This window comes from Takifugu flavidus, chromosome 19 (assembly GCF_003711565.1).
Source record: "Takifugu flavidus isolate HTHZ2018 chromosome 19, ASM371156v2, whole genome shotgun sequence".
NCBI classification, from domain to species: Eukaryota; Metazoa; Chordata; class Actinopteri; order Tetraodontiformes; family Tetraodontidae; genus Takifugu; species Takifugu flavidus.
In genome coordinates, this window is record NC_079538.1 from 6,201,814 (window position 1) to 6,218,610 (window position 16,797).

The 16,797-nt window shown below is 46.3% G+C and overlaps 2 protein-coding genes and 1 non-coding gene across 5 annotated transcripts in view; 2 read left to right on the forward strand and 1 right to left on the reverse strand.

The window, feature by feature from the left end:
- The first annotated feature begins 228 nt into the window (after positions 1-228).
- trnay-gua (transfer RNA tyrosine (anticodon GUA)) lies at positions 229-314 on the forward strand. Its single transcript is given in 2 exon segments — positions 229-265; positions 279-314. It is a non-coding gene; the product is annotated as a tRNA-Tyr (tRNA).
- A 1,084-nt stretch (positions 315-1,398) lies between these two features.
- rdh14b (retinol dehydrogenase 14b) lies at positions 1,399-3,202 on the forward strand. Its single transcript, XM_057016224.1, has 2 exons — positions 1,399-1,765; positions 2,348-3,202. The coding sequence occupies exons 1-2, from the start codon at positions 1,415-1,417 to the stop codon at positions 2,963-2,965; spliced, it is 969 nt and encodes a 322-aa protein (XP_056872204.1). The 5' UTR covers positions 1,399-1,414; the 3' UTR covers positions 2,966-3,202.
- A 576-nt stretch (positions 3,203-3,778) lies between these two features.
- The window catches only part of si:dkey-174m14.3 (uncharacterized protein LOC563117 homolog), a 16,532-nt gene continuing 3,513 nt past the window's right edge, over positions 3,779-16,797 (reverse strand). For all 3 annotated transcript variants that reach the window (XM_057016222.1, XM_057016221.1, XM_057016220.1), the window contains 6 exons: positions 13,314-13,519; positions 10,065-10,226; positions 9,659-9,725; positions 8,331-8,438; positions 8,113-8,193; positions 3,779-5,955 (listed from right to left, as the gene is read on the reverse strand). In XM_057016222.1, coding sequence (XP_056872202.1) covers positions 4,543-5,955; positions 8,113-8,193; positions 8,331-8,438; positions 9,659-9,725; positions 10,065-10,226; positions 13,314-13,411 — 1,929 coding nt within the window. In that variant the 5' untranslated portion in view covers positions 13,412-13,519 and the 3' untranslated portion in view covers positions 3,779-4,542. The remainder of the gene's footprint in view (positions 5,956-8,112; positions 8,194-8,330; positions 8,439-9,658; positions 9,726-10,064; positions 10,227-13,313; positions 13,520-16,797) is intronic.

Below are 16,797 nucleotides of genomic sequence, written 5' to 3' on the forward strand. Positions count from 1 at the left end.
TGAGGAGACAGATTGTGCTACATTTCACTTCTACCAGGAGGTAGCAGCAACGATGTGTATAAGCTGCCGTCCGAAAATAAAAACACGCAGGACACGTTTCAGTGAATTGGTTCCGCTTACATGGTTTAGTTTTGGGGCAACGTCTGCGGCAAATAAAAATCACGAATCACCTATTCTATTTATCCTTCTATTTTCGAAATGCGACTCGATGTAGTGGCGCTCGTCGAGCCTTCGATAGCTCAGTTGGTAGAGCGGAGGACTGTAGCGGTTACACAGGCATCCTTAGGTCGCTGGTTCAAATCCGGCTCGAAGGACACTTTTGCATTTTTGTCAACATAGCCTGGTTCCATATCGCTTTTGTTACGCGTAATTGATACAGTATTAGTCTTTTGCTTTTGACATTTATACGTTATGATAATAACAGGGACTGGAGGGACTTAAATGTTCTTTTACTCTTTATAATAAACAGTATATCACACATAATAATGACGGCTAATGTAGCAACTACGCCCCGGAAGTGTTTATGAGTTCTGCAGCTCGTGCCGTTAATTAGCGCTGCTTGTTTTGTTACTGTATAAACGTGTATTCTTTTACACCTTTGTTAATTTATTAGCACATCTGAGCCATATTTTTTTCACAATAATGAAATTGCATTTTTTTTAATATTCTTTTTGTCTAATGTACGTAGTAAGTACTTCCGTAGTATGTAGTAAGTACTTCTGGGGCAATCCTGTAACATGAACATATAATACTCTTTGCGACGCTATTTTCCCTCGGTTTACATGTCCACTCCGTTGCTTATAGCTGCTATTGTTGGCGGTGGGGTCCTGCTCCTCATGCGCCGGTTGTTCCCGGTACAGAAACCCTAACCCTAACTCTAGGATCGATTGGCTTTTCCAAAGATTGAGACCGCAGTTTAATTTAAACCGGGGAACACTGTCGAAAGATTGAATCGCGCATATGATTGGCTGTTGAAAGATTGAAAAGCGCAGGCGATTGGCTGTTGAAAGATTGAATCGCGCAGACGATTGGCTTTCGAATTTCTGAATCGGCGACGCGACTGGCTGGAGCTGGTAGAGCGGAGGACTGTAGCGGTTACACAGACATCCTTAGGTCGCTGGTTCCGGCTCGAAGGACACTTTTGTATTTTTGTCAATATAACCTGGTTCCATATCGCTTTTGTTACGCGTAATCGATACAGTATTAGTCTTTTGCTTTTGACATTTATACGTTATCGTTTTTAAAATAACAGCTACAATATCACACATAATAATGACGGCTAATGTAGCAACTACGCCCCGGAAGTGTTTATGAGTTCTGCAGCTCGTGCCGTTAATTAGCGCTGCTTGTTTTGTTACTGTATAAACGTGTATTCTTTTACATCTTTGTTAATTTGCGTCACTGTTAATAATCGATGTCCACTCCGCTTATAGCCGCTGTTGTTGGCGGTGGGGTCCTGCTCCTCATGCGCCGGTTGTTCCCAGTACAGAAAGCCGTCAAACTGCTTCGTTATCCCGCAGACACCATGCGAGGAAAAACGGTCATTGTAACCGGGGCGAACTGCGGCATCGGGAAAGCCCTGGCTGGGGAATTACTGAAACTCCAAGCCCGGGTTGTCATGGCCTGCAGAGACCAGCAGAGCGCCCAGGAGGCGGCCCAGGACCTCAAGAATCAAGCTGGACCAGAACAAGGGGAGGTGGTCATCAAGCACCTGGACCTCGCTTCTCTTAGGTCGGTCCGAAAGTTCTGCGAGGAGATCATTGAGGTAGGTCCAGACCTTCCTGGAAGGTCAGTGTCCATTAATGGACACTGGCAGCTTCTGTATCTGCTCTGTTATTGTGTTGCATAAGCTTTAGAAAGTACTTCTAGTTGTTTCGCACATCGTGTTGTGCAGTTTAAAGGGCAGTTTTACAAACGTTTTAGTCTGGCCGTCTCCCAAAGACTGAACCTTATATATATATGAGAGATATATAGATAAAATGCATGTTTAAGTTTCTTAACACCTAAATGAAATGAGCCCGTATTTACCGTCAATTACCACTAGAAATCTTCACATTCTGTCTGTCTGAGAGACATTTTCTACGTTCTATTTATGTGATTGGCAGTTCATTTGATTTTAAAGTGAAAAAAGATAAGTAGCTTACGATTTCTTAAGTAACTCCTAAATATAATTGCATTATAGTGAAATTTCAATCTGATAACAGAGTTGCACGATGCCCAAGTCACAACCTTTATGCAGATTAAATTTATTTAAAAAATATAACGCAAACGTTGATGTTTGCAGATAGAAGTTTATATGGCTTCTTTTTTAAAATGACAACTTATTTACATTTCTCTTACTCTGCAGGAGGAAGAAAAGATCGACGTCCTCATCAACAATGCTGGTATCTACCAGTGTCCTTACTCAAAGACCGAGGACGGTTTTGAGATGCAGTTCGGTGTGAATCATCTTGGTCACTTCCTCCTGACTCACCTGTTACTGGATCTCTTGAAGGCATCGTCTCCCAGCCGCATTGTTGTGGTGTCCTCTAAGCTTTACAAGTACGGCGACATCAACTTTGACGACCTGAATAGTGAAAAGAGCTACGACAAGGCTTTCTGCTACAGTCAGAGCAAGTTGGCCAACTTGCTGTTCACACTGGAACTGGCACGCCAGCTGGAGGGTACGGGGGTCACCGTCAATGCTCTAACCCCTGGCATAGTGAGGACCAGATTAGGCAGGCATGTCCAAATGCCTTTCCTGGCAAAACCGCTCTTCCACCTCGCTTCGCTGGTCTTCTTCAAGAGTCCGTTGGAAGGTGCACAGACTCCTCTCTACCTGGCTTGCTCACCAGAGGTGGAGGGTGTGTCCGGGAAGTGCTTCGCGAACTGTGAGGAGGAGGAGCTGATGCCCAAAGCTACAGATGAGCAGGCAGCCAAGAGACTGTGGGACGTAAGCAGGAGGATGGTGGGACTCACTGACTGAGTCCGGTTGGGTGAACAGCACTGGGAGGACTTGCAGTACATATTGTAGATAAGGAACTCGACACAGACACCGGCGTGTCGCTTTTTGGGTGTGATTATACTGTGTATTGTGCACCTGGAGTGTGTAAATCACCTGGGTGGACCCCCGGGTCTCATTATAGGGTTTCCAGGAAATCCACAATGACCATTTGATTGGAGAAACATTCATCATGCATGAAATAAACTGATAATAAAGAAATGCCTGTGTGTCATCTTGGGAAAACCAGTCATTATCTCTACTTAAACCCTTTGGCTCATCTGGTGGGTAAACATAATTGCCCATACGTGCAGCGTATTAGAGTTTAGTCAAAACGGCGGCTAAAAAAAAAATCAACCTTTCAGTGCAGGCTGCCTTGGAATTTATTATTTAAAAGGTGGGGAGGCCTCAGCAGATAGGTAAGAGTGCTGAAGTGAGGTTTTACACACAGGAGGTTAAATACTCTCGTGGTAAAATACAATCTCATTAATTAGATTGAGTCCTGGTTTCATTGCAGGCTGGTATTCAAGATGGAGTATCCTAGATTTATGTGTATTTTACAGACCCAGACCCCTGTTCCTCCTCCTGAGGGCGGTGGGTTCACTGGAGAATAGACCCAAGGTCACTCCGGACGGGGTTCTTCATCCTTTGGTCTTCAGACTAGTCTCTTAAACCTGATGTAAACAGGGGCCCTTTCTAGCATCCTCAGAGGTTTAAGTGTTCCCCGGATCTTTATTGTGTATCTCTCCGATGCAGCTCTATCATCTATCCATTTGCAACAAAAGGCTTGAGGCTCTGTTGCTTAATTTGTGCTTTATTTGATGAACAAAACAACAAAAATATATTAAACATGCAATTTTTTTTTGTCAAAGAAACAGGATTGCAAGTGCTTATTGGGGTATGGGTGTCCGAATCTGAGGTAGAACTGGGGCCGATGGGGGCAGAGCTTGACCAAAATAAGACTATCAGGACAGATCTAAAAACAATGAAGGCATTACAATATAACACAACCAGTGATAATATCAAATTCAACCGACAGAACTCAAAACAAATGTTCTGTTACGTGACGTCTCTCCAGCCTGAAATGCTGCTTCCATCAATGGAAAATAACCCCCAAACAAACAGATTTGCAGTTTAAACTAGGACCAATTCTCAATTAAATCCAATTTATATACAACATCTGGGATAACTGGGATTTGTATCTGATTTTTCCATTTTCTGAGTTGTTGCTTACATCGACATACAAAATATATGACTCAAATATAGTTATAAGCATAGATATATACACATTTGTCATTTTTAAATATTAGAATATATTAATAGTCTTACAAAGTAATTTGCCCTCCTAAACGGCCAGCTCATTTCATACCACAAATTCATACACTGGTACCACCCACTTTTATACATATACTGTATATATAAAGTAATCGTAGATAAACATTCACAATACTGGATTGTTTGGCTTTTGTTCCAACCACCTTCCATTCATGTTCACAGAGGATATATCTGCAGGGGCTTTTTCTTTTAGATTTGTGTCAAAAAAAAAAGATTTGATTGGAAAGTCAGTTCAGAAGTGTTCCATACAGCTGGGCCTTGGTCAGACTGTCCTTCCTGGAAAGTCCCAGAGAGCTGAATTTTTGGTTGAACGGCGGAGGGGGCGGAGGCAGGACAGGTGGTGGCGAGGGGCAGACCTGTGCAGGCAAGCTGTGCATCTCCGCTTGGTAGTGCTGCAGCTCCGCGGCCATCTCCGGGGTGATCTGGTTCAGCGACTCGGTGGAGCTGTTGGGGCTGGGGTCTACGTAATCCGCGTTCTGCCCACCGGACGCCACATTGCCCTCTCTGTCTTTGGAGCTCCCTGAGTGGTAGAGACTGTGCTCAGACCCTTGGCTGCCCTCTGCTCTGTACAGATGGGCTTGGCTATGAGCCTGCTGCAGGCCTGGGCTACATTCAGAACTGGGGCTTGCAGGCATCCACAACTGTTCCATGCCGCCCTCCCCGTGGTGGTGATAATAGTCGGCCCCCTCCTGGAAGCTACTGTAAAGCGGCCCGAGTCTGATCTTGGCAGGGCGGACAGAAAAGTGCTGCTCTGAGAAACTGTACGGGGAGGCCCGACCGGGGCTGTGGTAGCTGTGGGCGCTTAAATCCTCCACGCTAAGCTGTCTCCATCGACCAGTCAGCTCCTCTTCATCCGGGGCCAATGTGCTGCCACGACGACTGTCTCCGTAGGCAACGCTAGGAGACGAAGATGGCGGAAGCGGCTCGTAAGGCTCGCTGAAACAGGAGGACATGGTGCGGCTGTAGACAGGCGAGCTGCCGTTCTGGTGGTGGCGCAGCTCCGTTTGCTGGAACGGGTGGGCGTTGCTGAAGCCTCTCGGGCTGTCCCTCTCCCAAGAGGAGTCACTCTTTCTTTCATAGTCCCCTGCATCCCTCCAGTCCATGTAGAGCGAGTGGTGGCGTGGGGAAGAAGCTGCACTGCTGGGCGGGTCATTGCCTTTGTCTTCAGAGCCCCCTGCGCTGAAGCTGGAGTAGGAGCTGGAGCCAGCGCCCAGCGTGGCAGGGAACTTGGGGAAGCATTCCTGGGAAAATCCGGCCCTCAGCCCTACCGATCCTTCCTCTGGGTTGCTGTCTGTGGAGTTTTGAGGCCTGTATTGCAGCTGCCTTTGACCATGAAGGTCTACGCTGGGCCTCCTCTCGCGCTGACGGTCCTCGGGGCAGTACAAGGCCGTGTCGCTGCTGTAGAGGTCTGATTTGTAGGCTGCACGGAGCCCCAGCCGCTCCCCTGGACCCAAGCGCTCCAAAATAAAAGTGTGCTCCTGACGCTGGGGGCTGGGGGAGCGGGAAGCTTGACTGCTGCTGCAGACCTCATCTGACTTCTCCAGCACTTTGCCGATAAGCGAGCCCGGGACGGCATCCGAGTAGCAGAGAGGGGCCTCCTCCATGTGCACGGTCAGCCGCTCCTGGAAATCAGCTGGAAGCTACAAGGGGGGAAGAGAGAACAAATATCACCGCTCTTGTAAATCTAGAGCGAAACTAACAATCAGAATCAGATCAAACACGATCTGAAGATGAATACTCCAACAGCAGCTGATGCACGTTTTGACCCATCTCATGACTCTGTGTGCTATGATCATCTGAATGGCGTGTAAACAAACAACCACGGAAAAGAGAAAGAGAAAAAGAATATCTCCATGGCAACACACAAACCAGCACAGTATCAACAGGAATCCAACCAGTTGTTCCTAATTGACAATTAGAGTCAAGCTAATTATAACCTTGGGGAAGAGTAGCTCTCAGAACTCCACAACTCTAGAACGGAGGAGTACCATCAAACCCGATATAGGCAATGGGACATTTGTGGCTCTGCTAAAGACCTCCGACAAGCCTCTGCAGCCCCGTTGAGCCAGACGTGATCCTCCTTAGCTGCGGCGCGCTGCCTGTCTTCATTTTCCACTAGACCACTTTATATTTTAAGCACCAGCCGCTGGTTTATGGCAGCGGTTGGGAAAAGGTCCACTAAATACTTACGGTAATCAGTCAGTCTTCTAAATCTAAAGTTGAGCGGTTTTCTGTGGATATGCTGGTGTTAAAGAAGAAATAAGATCTCCAAATATGCGTTTCTCATGAATTACCACCTGTCTGTTCTCCTGTTATTTAAGCATCCGCGGATCTGTTCATACCCTCCGCTTGTTTTGCCGCGAAGCAAAGCAGCTCAGTGGGCGCTGGAGAGCTGCGGCACATTGCAAAATGCTGCAGCGCCATTTATCAATTCCTTTTTTCTTCCCCGATTAGCTCCCATCCACAGTACTGGCAAACTCATGGAGTGCACGTGTGACCTTTGACCCCCCTATTATGTTTGGCAGCGCGCCAACAGGACCGGGTTTTCATTCTCCCACCAATTCTGTAGAGGAAGGTTGTGCTTGAGTTTGTATGTGTGCACGCAGGAGGGGTGGTGGTGGTGGTGGTGGGGGGGGGGGGGGGGTCATTAACCTTAGGGGATCAACCAGGCTTTCCATTGATATTTCCATTTAGCCATACACGCAAACCACGGAGGCATACTTTAACCCCGTGGACACTTGCCACATTTGATGTCCCCCCAGCGTCACGTGCACAAATCACGAGGCATTTAATGACTTTCAGACAACGGCGTGATTGCGCTGACACCACCGCAGCACACAGTAAACCTTCCTCAACAACTGTCAAAGCGGGTGCAGGATCATTACGGCTGCCTGCTGAGAGGAAGTAAGAGGCTCCAGGAGTTGTACTCGAGCTCCACCTCATCAACCAGCTCTATGCAAAAAACAACAAACTATTGCAATGCGTTATGGTCTTTAAACCAATTAAAGGCAGACAGGTAGCTGAATTAGCCTCTGATGTGATTTTTAGGATTGTTAGTTATCAGACATCGTTTATTGCTGCAGCCACTGTTGGTGATTGAGCGTAGACGAGCTTATTATTATTATTATTGTTATTATTACCAGCTTTTTCACGCTGAAACTATAACCCCGTTCTTTTTCTGTTTTAAAGACCCAAGGAAAGAATTTCTAATCACCCAGAACGACACCCAGAACGACACCGAAATAACTTGTGTACCACTACCAACAGCAATTTCCATTGAAACCCCCCCCCCCAACTCTGCTCAAATCTGTCTTTTGATCCATGTCTTGTCTTGATCTCCTCCCGCAACGGAAGCATGAATCCAGAGCTCCAAAAGAATTTCCCAGTTTTTTTCTGCAAATCACAGCGATTTGATTAAATCTGTCTCTTAGCATAAACACAACCCCCCCACCCCCCAAGCAAACTTTGGTTGCCTGTGACCTTTAGGAAGCAGAAAACAGATGGTGTTAGGGTTAGGGTTAAATAGTGCCACAAATGACAACAGAGAAAAAGAAAGTGTGCCACAGAAGGACAATTACAAACAGTAAACAGCTGAGGACGTGCCAAATTACCTTTTATTTTACTTTAAGATATTAAACTGTTCAGTGCAGTGGGCTGCCTATTATACATGTGTGTGTATGTGTGTGTGTGTGTGTGTGTGTGTGAGAGAGAGAGAGTTGCTGCAGTATGAGGAGAAACAGCGTTAAATAAATAAGACACATCCTGATTGGTGGAGCGGCAGACACTTCAGGGCTCACCTCGGAGAGCTGGGCCCTGTAAAGAGACTTGTCACAGTGGAGGAGCTGAGCAGCCAGGTTACAGTCCTTCCTGTAGAGGTCCTGCAGACGCACAGCATCATAGCGTTTATGGTTACAGAGCAACACTTTGGCTCTCAAATCGGGCAACCGCTGACAGTCGCCTGCATGGGTGAGTGAGTTGACTGGCAGCAGCGCTCAGAATGATAAACAGGTCCTACATTGTCCTCTTGCAGCTTCTCAATGGTGAGCTTGGCCTCCATCAGGTGGTTGTTGAGCACGATGATCTCTCTGCTCAGCGCGCGCTTCTCATCCTCGTGGTGCTGAGACTGATGGAGAGAGAGCAGATTTAAGGAGTGTTCGGCACAACCGGGAGACTCGGAAACATCTACAAACCCCATCTGGAATGCATCTACAGCCCACTTGTCCTAGTCTATTAGGCGTAACCAGCAGGTTTGTGGCAGTTCTTATTCCAAATGAAGAAAGCAGCTCAGATTCCTCTGCTTAAATGCAAAATCAAAGCATTTGAATAATAAATGATGGGATGATGATAGTGAGCTGAAAAAGAACTGCGCGTCCGTGTGCGTGTGTGTGGGACTCTGTGAGAGTTGTGTAGGAGTCGCTGGCTCTAAATATAAACAGAGGACCGTCTAAAGATACAAAACGCAGCGTGACATCGAGATAATGTTTAAGGGGGGTTAAAGAAGGCTGCAGCTGAAAATTTTGGTTACTATGGGCAACAATGTCAGCGAACCGACTTTTTCCCATCTAGCAGACATGGGAGACATTTTTGCAGGACATAATTATTTACTATTTGTTAGTTATATTATTAATAAAAGGTTCTCTTGAGCGGGCTTCGTCCTTTATGTTGCATCGCTGTATCAATATCTGCCCAGCATGTAATTACACTCTCTCTCTGGTTGTGGTGGGCCGTGGGGGTCAGACGGGCCTTCAGCACCTCAGGAGTAAACAAGCTCTACGATTAGAGAGTCTTACTCAGCACCGCGGACACAGATCAATAAAAGCTGATGACCAGCCACAAAAGCTGGGTTTTCTGCAGCCTTTTATTGGCCTCCAGACCACAACGGTTCTGATCTCCAGCGCTAGCAAAGGAATTTCCACCTGGTTTGTCTAGAGCAAGGATTTTAATTTATTTTTTTAGGTCAAATTAATTGCATCTTTCTACCAACTGAAGACATTTCTGGACAAACCGACCCAAGCGGCAGCGAGGAACAACGGTCCTGCTCTCGTTCTGCCACTGGAAGGAGGACAGCTAACGGCAACAAGCCACAATTACCATCAGCGGTACAAAACTCATGCGTCTACACCCCCTGACTCGGTGCGCGCTGCTGTTGTGTCACATCTACACAACAAAATACACATACGGTGTGTCCATTTGCATGCATGCATTCTTTGTGAATATTTTTTAAGAAGAAAGCCTTTGAGATATTAGGTAATTGATGTTATTCTGGGCTTATTTACATGTTGTGCATCATCACTGATGCAGCGCGTCATCTGCAAAGCGAAGGCTAAAGCAACACACACTTACATCTCTTTGGATCTTTTCCTCCAGATCTTGGTTGATCCTCTGCAGTGCCGAGTAGCTGCTTTGTATTCTAGACAACACGGGACATGCTCACTTGTGTATCACAGTATTTAGGTAGACAAACAATCAAAACCAACAGACCTACAGTTCAGTGAGAGAACGAGGAGCGGAGCGGCTCAGTGTGATGAGTCAGACATGAAATGCACTCGTCGGCTGTTTGAACAACTCGCTTCGTTTCATGACTCCATGATAGAAGTCGTCACGTATAAACTTGACATTTGGTGATTCAGAAGGCAAATTAGTTCTTTGCTCCGGCTTTTGTTGGGGAATGACGGCCTGTTTATTCCATACTGCTCTGCTCGCTCCGCTCGCCTGTGGATGGTGTGACCCGTTTCACCGCTTGGCCCACCTGCGCAGTTTATCGGTGAACTTGTCCAGCTCCTCCTGGGCCCGCCGCAGCTCCGTCTCCAGGTACTGGCGCGTGGAGTCGAACTCGCTCTGCAGCAGTTCCAGCTTGTGTGTCGTGTAGGAGAGCCTTTTCCTTAAGTCATCCTTCTGCTCCAGAAGTGAGCTACACACACACACACACACACGATGGTGTTCAAAGCGAATGGTGTGAACAAATCCTTGCATGCACAATGAGATGCCTTTGATATGCCCTCAGACAGCCATGCAACAGTGATGAGAGCATCATGAGGAGGTGATAACAGCTGGACAGCTGTGCCAGGAAGTGCTATGAATGAAGAAATAATTCCACCCAAAGACGTGGACGCCAGGCAGGGTTACAGAGCTCCGTCCATCAGTGGAATCTTTGATTATGACCCCTCTTATAGCAACTCAATGATCTGCGAGACCGGCCCAAAAAAGAGAGAATGGGACGTTTGATGAAATGTCCACCGATAAACTGCAACGCATCGTTTGAATGGGCCGTCAAGGGTCGTCAATACCCTCCAGCATGTAATTGAGCCAGAAAGGACAGCGACAACTATTGAAAGCGAGTGCATTTATTTAGCTTCAGGGTCGCAAACGGACAAGTATCAAAAGAGGAAACGTCTGCTTGTCTAGAAGACGACCAGCGCGTACAGCTCAGCCTAATGGAGCCTCTATTGATGGAGGAAGGAGGGTAAAGATGTGGGTGGTTGTCTGTTTTTATCTCTTTTCATCTAAACATCGGAGACGGGAAAGGTTCCCTCAGCTCTTTAACATGGAGGAGAATCTCTGTCCCATTGTCTCTAGCAATATGAAGCAAATGCAGAAATTAGCTCCTGATTAAATAAAATGCTGCCATTCTGGGGTCTTTTAGGTCTCCAGGTGAGGAAAGTAGTGCCACGTAAACTGCTAGTGCAGCAGAATTCATTCACATGGCAGCAAGAGAGCAAATGCATGCTGCAGGAAGGTCCATTTGTAGGCAGAAATCTCAAACTGGGGACAGAATGAAACACTTCTATACCTTCCAAAAATGGCTTATCGCACCGTTGTGGGGTCTGATGTAACCTTTGACAAAGCTGAGGCAGCAAAATATGAAAACCTGTACTTTTAATTGACTACCATTTGTTGTTAAAGAAGAAAAGAAAATAGCTGAATTGCAAGTGCGCCTAATTTTATATGTTTAACAATAGATACTGCTGAAAGTGAAATGGCACAAGAAGGTTGTTTTTAATCAGATGATAATCGACTTTACCAAGGTGGAGTGGAATAACTGGTTTATCTGGGAACGGGAGATCAAGGAGGCCAGTTATAATGGGACACAATAGAACTCATCCAACTCTTTGGTGAATTATTAGGGCACCGGAGCAGAGAAGAACCATTCATTTTCATTATTAATACCCACTTTAGTGCTGGGACATGAACAAGCATGGGACTGACACAGATTCTATTCTGTTTTGTAAAAACACAGTGGCACAGCGATTTGCACGACCACTTTTTTCTATCAGTAAAAGTCAGATTGGAATTGAATTTCATAAATCGATGCCTGTTTTGCATTGCCTCCTCGCTTGGCTGTGTAACTTTGAGAGGTGTAAAAGCTACTATAACTCATAGCACTTGAAGCTAGCAAATCAAATTTCCACCTTAGTCTAACACTTAAACATGTTACGCATCAAACTTGTTGAATTGAGGAATTGTGTAGTGCTTTAAAGTAAATGATACTGAATCACCACCTGGTAAGAAAACGTTGCATTAACATTCCTAATTTAAATCATATATCTGTATATTAGAGGGAGAATTTACACTATAGGAGATCTTTGTTTTTTGATGCTGGTTTCTACTGATGAGTGAGCCACCTGTCTACATCTGAGAATCTCTGGCAGACTGTAAAGGAATTTCACTTGAGGATACTCAGCTTTCCCTGGAAGCGTTGGCTCACATATAAGCTGAATGATCCCAGTCCGGTACAGATGGGGAAGAGAGAGGACGGGGTTTTCATTGTTTGGACTGCGTGGAGAAAGCTCGAATTCTGATACGTGTTTGGGGCTTCTTTAGCTTTTTCCAGTTATTCTTTTGTTTGTGGAGCCCTATTGTTTGTATTTAGCGAAGAATAAATCACTTTTTTTTTAGTTTTTTGGTCGTTCTGAGCCAGTCTCACTTGCCTGGGATCTAACGAAAAACCTGTAACATATGAAGGGTTTGATTTTTTTTTTCAAGGAATTTGTCAACTTTTTTTAAATTTATTTTGCCCACGAAGGAAGGCTCAGCTTTGGTATATAATAGCCTTTTTAGTACCTGAGGTGGTCCTTGTTCCTTCTTTTTAACAGCTCTACGATAAACTTGAAGTCTTACATGTTAAATGAGCACACCTGCAAAGAAATTACCACTAAACTAAGATAAGATATTTAGGTAATGTTAACAAAACCATGGCTTAATATGTGACCAAGTGGGAGTTGCATACTGTTCAGCATATGCAAATACGCCAAGTGCTTGATAATTAAACCCAGCTTCTTTTCCTCTGCAAATGCTTCTACTATTTACACAGGATTTTATAAATTTCATTGTATTTCCACCCAAATTACCTGTGGCAAACTACATAAAATGAGATTCTGCACGCTGGCAGCCTTTGGTTAATTTCTACAAGCTTCCTTTTGTGGTTTTATCATTTTGAACCCAGAGCAAAACCAAAAAAGCACAAGAAGTGGACGAGGTCAGCAGAGAAGCCGACAGCGAGTGGAGTGAAATGAAATAAATCTGGGAACGTAGAAAAAGCTGCAGAACCACAAATTTTTCAAGAATTTTTTTACTCAGGTAAATAAACTCCTGATAAACATTCCTGGATGTATTAGTGGTTCTTCTTGCACCATGTTTTATCTTTAATTTGTTAAAATTGTTGGTACAAAAACAAATACATTCTCAAATTTAATCAAAGACGTTTCCTGAGTCAGCGAAAGAGACGGCGGACATTCTGGAATGCAGATGGTTGGCGAATGATGCAGGATGACGGTACGCAAAGTAGCTCCAGTGATGAAAAATCCCCCCATTAGTGACCTCCGACAATTGGCAGCTGAGTCGCACATAATGAGAGCTTTCATCGCGGTTGGATGGGATGACGAGGCGTGATGAGGCGGCGAGAGGAGACACCGCAGGGGCAGATGGGCGCACAAACAGATAAAAACAACGGGCGGATGGATGGTCGAGTGGGAAAGGTTGGTTACAGTTTCACCCTTACCTCTTTTTTGGATGTTTGCCACCATTTCGGGGAACTTTTAAGGCGGTTTTGCCAATGTATATCTTTTTCATGGTTTGTCTATGTTCCTTCCCTCTCATGTGTTTACAAGAGTTGACCACCAGGGGGCCGGCAAGCACATTAGCTCCCGAAAGGAGACCAGCTAAGTCTGGATTGTGGAACGACTGAGCGTTCTGCCTTTGTCGACCCTGTCAAACAAACAAACATAGAAGTCGGCAACTGTTAGTGATCCCAAAAGAAAAAGACTGTAAAAAGATGACCGACATGGCGGCTCCACAGGGGAAAGCAAAGGTGTCTCAGTCAGCCGACTAGTGGTAGGTTGCAGTATAGGAGACCTGAGCAGATGAATGCGAGCAGCTGTTTACAATCTCTGACCTGAGGCTGTTTGCTGCTTTACGGTAAACACTGGCCTCAGTATTCCAAGTGCAATAAATCGATGTAATAACATCGTGGGCAGGAAATTCCACTGTGACCAGAGGGACTCAAACCCTGCACACTGGGAGATGAATCACCCGCGGGCCTCCGATCAAATGCAGAAAAAGACAAGTCAACAAACGGAGAACTCAGAGACGAGGAACATCCAACTTCATTCATTCAAATCCGGCCAAAAGTTTTACAAACGTCATTCGAGTTGCATTCGTGTGCGCGAGTCGACACCCACCGAATACAAAATACGCAGCGGACAATCAAACCAGGGGCCAGTTTCCAGCCAAATCATCTGTCAAACACGTCACTTTGTCTGGTGTGAGCTGGAACATCCGGGCAGACGGGAAGCAGCACGCCGGGGTGGGGCAGTGATCCCACACAAGGATCCAGCGGATATTCTTTGGTTGAAGAGCCAGAATTTCTTGTTTTTCTGGGAGGAGAGTTTTCACCAGCTAGAATCACCATCTTCTCCATTCACACTCACATTTTGGCTACTATCCTGACCCCTTTTGTGACAAAACGCTTGCAGCAAAAAAAATCAAGACCCAAAAGTCTCCCTGCTGATTTATGCTGCTGGCTGAAGAGGCAGGAAGACGTGCACTAATCCAGATGGTGACGAGCTCACCGCCAGCACCCGGGCCTTCGTTCCAGCTGCTCCCCTCTGAGTCATAGCGCCAGTGTGTGTGCATGTGTGTGCGCGTGTGAGCTCTGTGTAGGTGCTGTGGCTCCAGTGCACTCGGGAATGCGTGTGTTAAACATGTGGGTTGTGTTGCATTTATGTATGAGAGTGTCTTTTCGTGTGTCTGCATGCTGCGCCGAGTCGCCTTCTCTCTGCAATAAAATCAATTCTGAAAAATGGGGAAGGGGGCGCCGGTTGAGGTTGCGCCTCCTCAGTGCACACTGGTTCAGATGGAGGAAAGTTATTTCAGGGGCAAAGCACGAAGGGTTGCAAGTTGGAGAGCGGAGAGTCATGAATGCGCCTTCCTCTCGCCTTTCCGTGTCCGTGCTCACCGGAGCCTCACAGGAAAAGTCCTTATCGCAGGCGCAGACCTCAGCTCACGGGACCCCGAGTGGCTGACTCATCCAGCACCCTCGCGGGGCGGCGAGGACGCTCTTTCTGCACCAAACGCCGGCGTAATACCACTGCTGGCAAACGCGTTCACGCACCGAGCAGCGAAATCATTAGGGGTGATAATGACCCACCGAGCTCTTTTCACATGCCACTGGTGTGATTCGGCACGGGGGGGAGGGGGTCATCACGGCACCGTTCCGTAGGGGGTGGGATTGAGAGGAGGAGGTGATGGACGTTAATTGGAATCCAAAAACAAACACAAATCATAGAGCGACGGTTCTGCAGCAGAACCGGTCAGACGGACAAACAGCTGCGCGGGGGGGGGGGGGGGGGGGGGGGGGGGGGCGCTGCTGCTTTTTTGTTTGATTTCATTTGGAGGGGGGAAAAAAAAATCCAATTCTTTTCTCCTTAATTTGCTTCCTTGAGCTTAACACAATGATTTCCAACCCTGTGGTTGTGGATGTGAGAAATAAATGCAAGTTTCTGAAATTGAAATTTAAAATGCCGTTATTTCAAACCTGGACGAGCACACTGCGCTCATCAGTCTCAGTTATGAGCAGCAACACGAACTGATGACGAAGGATCTTTTTCAAACGCTTTGGCTCATTAAAATAGGGCCCTCAAACGCAGCTACGGTTTTGTGCACGTGGACGCGCATCTGCACAGACCCCTCACGTGCACAGCACACCGCCCACCTCCGCCTGAGCATGTTCTGAAGTTGCGCCTAAATGGACAGTCCATTACTCCACTGAAATCCTGCCGCTTTCTATGTGCGTGTTCGCAAGTGCACGTGCGTGCACGTATTCGTGTAGTGGATGTACTCACAGCTCCATCTGGAACTCTCCAGAGGCGGTCTAAAAAGCTTCAACTCTGAGATGGAGCTTTTAATAAAAAGACACGAGTGTGACAAATATAAAAAGCCGATTTTCTGCCCCACCATTCACACAGTAACACATATTTATGCCACATATGATATTTTACATCCACCAAAAAGTGTCTCCACCAAAAATGTTATACAATACGAAGAGGTTCCTGTTAACGTGACCTGCGGGCTCATTTGAGTGGCATATTGATGCCTTTTTGAGCCAATTATATTTACCTTCCAAAATATGGATGTCTGTTTCCATCTCATTATAAATATTGAGTGGGAGTCAGAGTCTAACGGCGGCAGCCTGGCTGGTCAAAGGTGACGAGCACTACTGGAACGAGATGGTAAGACTTCGGGAACTTCAGAGAAGCTGTCAGTGCCTCGTGTGTCGGAGCGAGAGAGAGGGGCCGCAGATTGATGTTAGACCTGAACGGTCCACTTGACGTACTCCGAATGAGGCTCCAGCCTCTTCAGCCTGGCCTCCCTCCCACATCACTCTCCTGTTTGTGGACGACAGCTCGTCTCCGTCGCCACTTCAACACGTTGGAAAGATCAAACGGGCAGTTTTTCTTCACAACTCTGCTGCTGCGTTGGACCTCAGTAGCAAAAGTGAGTGTGTGACGATCCAAACTGGTGCGCTGAGGTGCTGGGGACCTCATCCGGGGGGTAGGGGGGCATGTTGGATGCAACAGATTGTCCTGACATCCAACAAGCAGTGAATGGTTAGAAAAGCCTGTGTCTGTATCCATCTCAATGGGAAAAAATGGGAAAATAAAATCTGCAAGATTTGTGAAATGGCTCTATTTTCATAAACGGGCAAAAAAGGAAAACTCATCCGCTGGTGGAGCTGATAGAATATGATCAAAAGCTGCAGTTATTAAACCCGTTTGAGGATATTTTGTCAACATGTACTATGGATGATGCTAACGATGAGGCTTCTTTAAACTGAGCCCTGTTTGGGTTCATTATGGATGATTGATAAATACATTATCAGTCCTGAAAACTGTGTCAAACTCTGTTTGCCGCACACCCTGGGAAATCATGTCTCTCTGTCAGAGACAAAAATTCCCATTTCCAGACTGTCGATCAGCCCTGAGGGG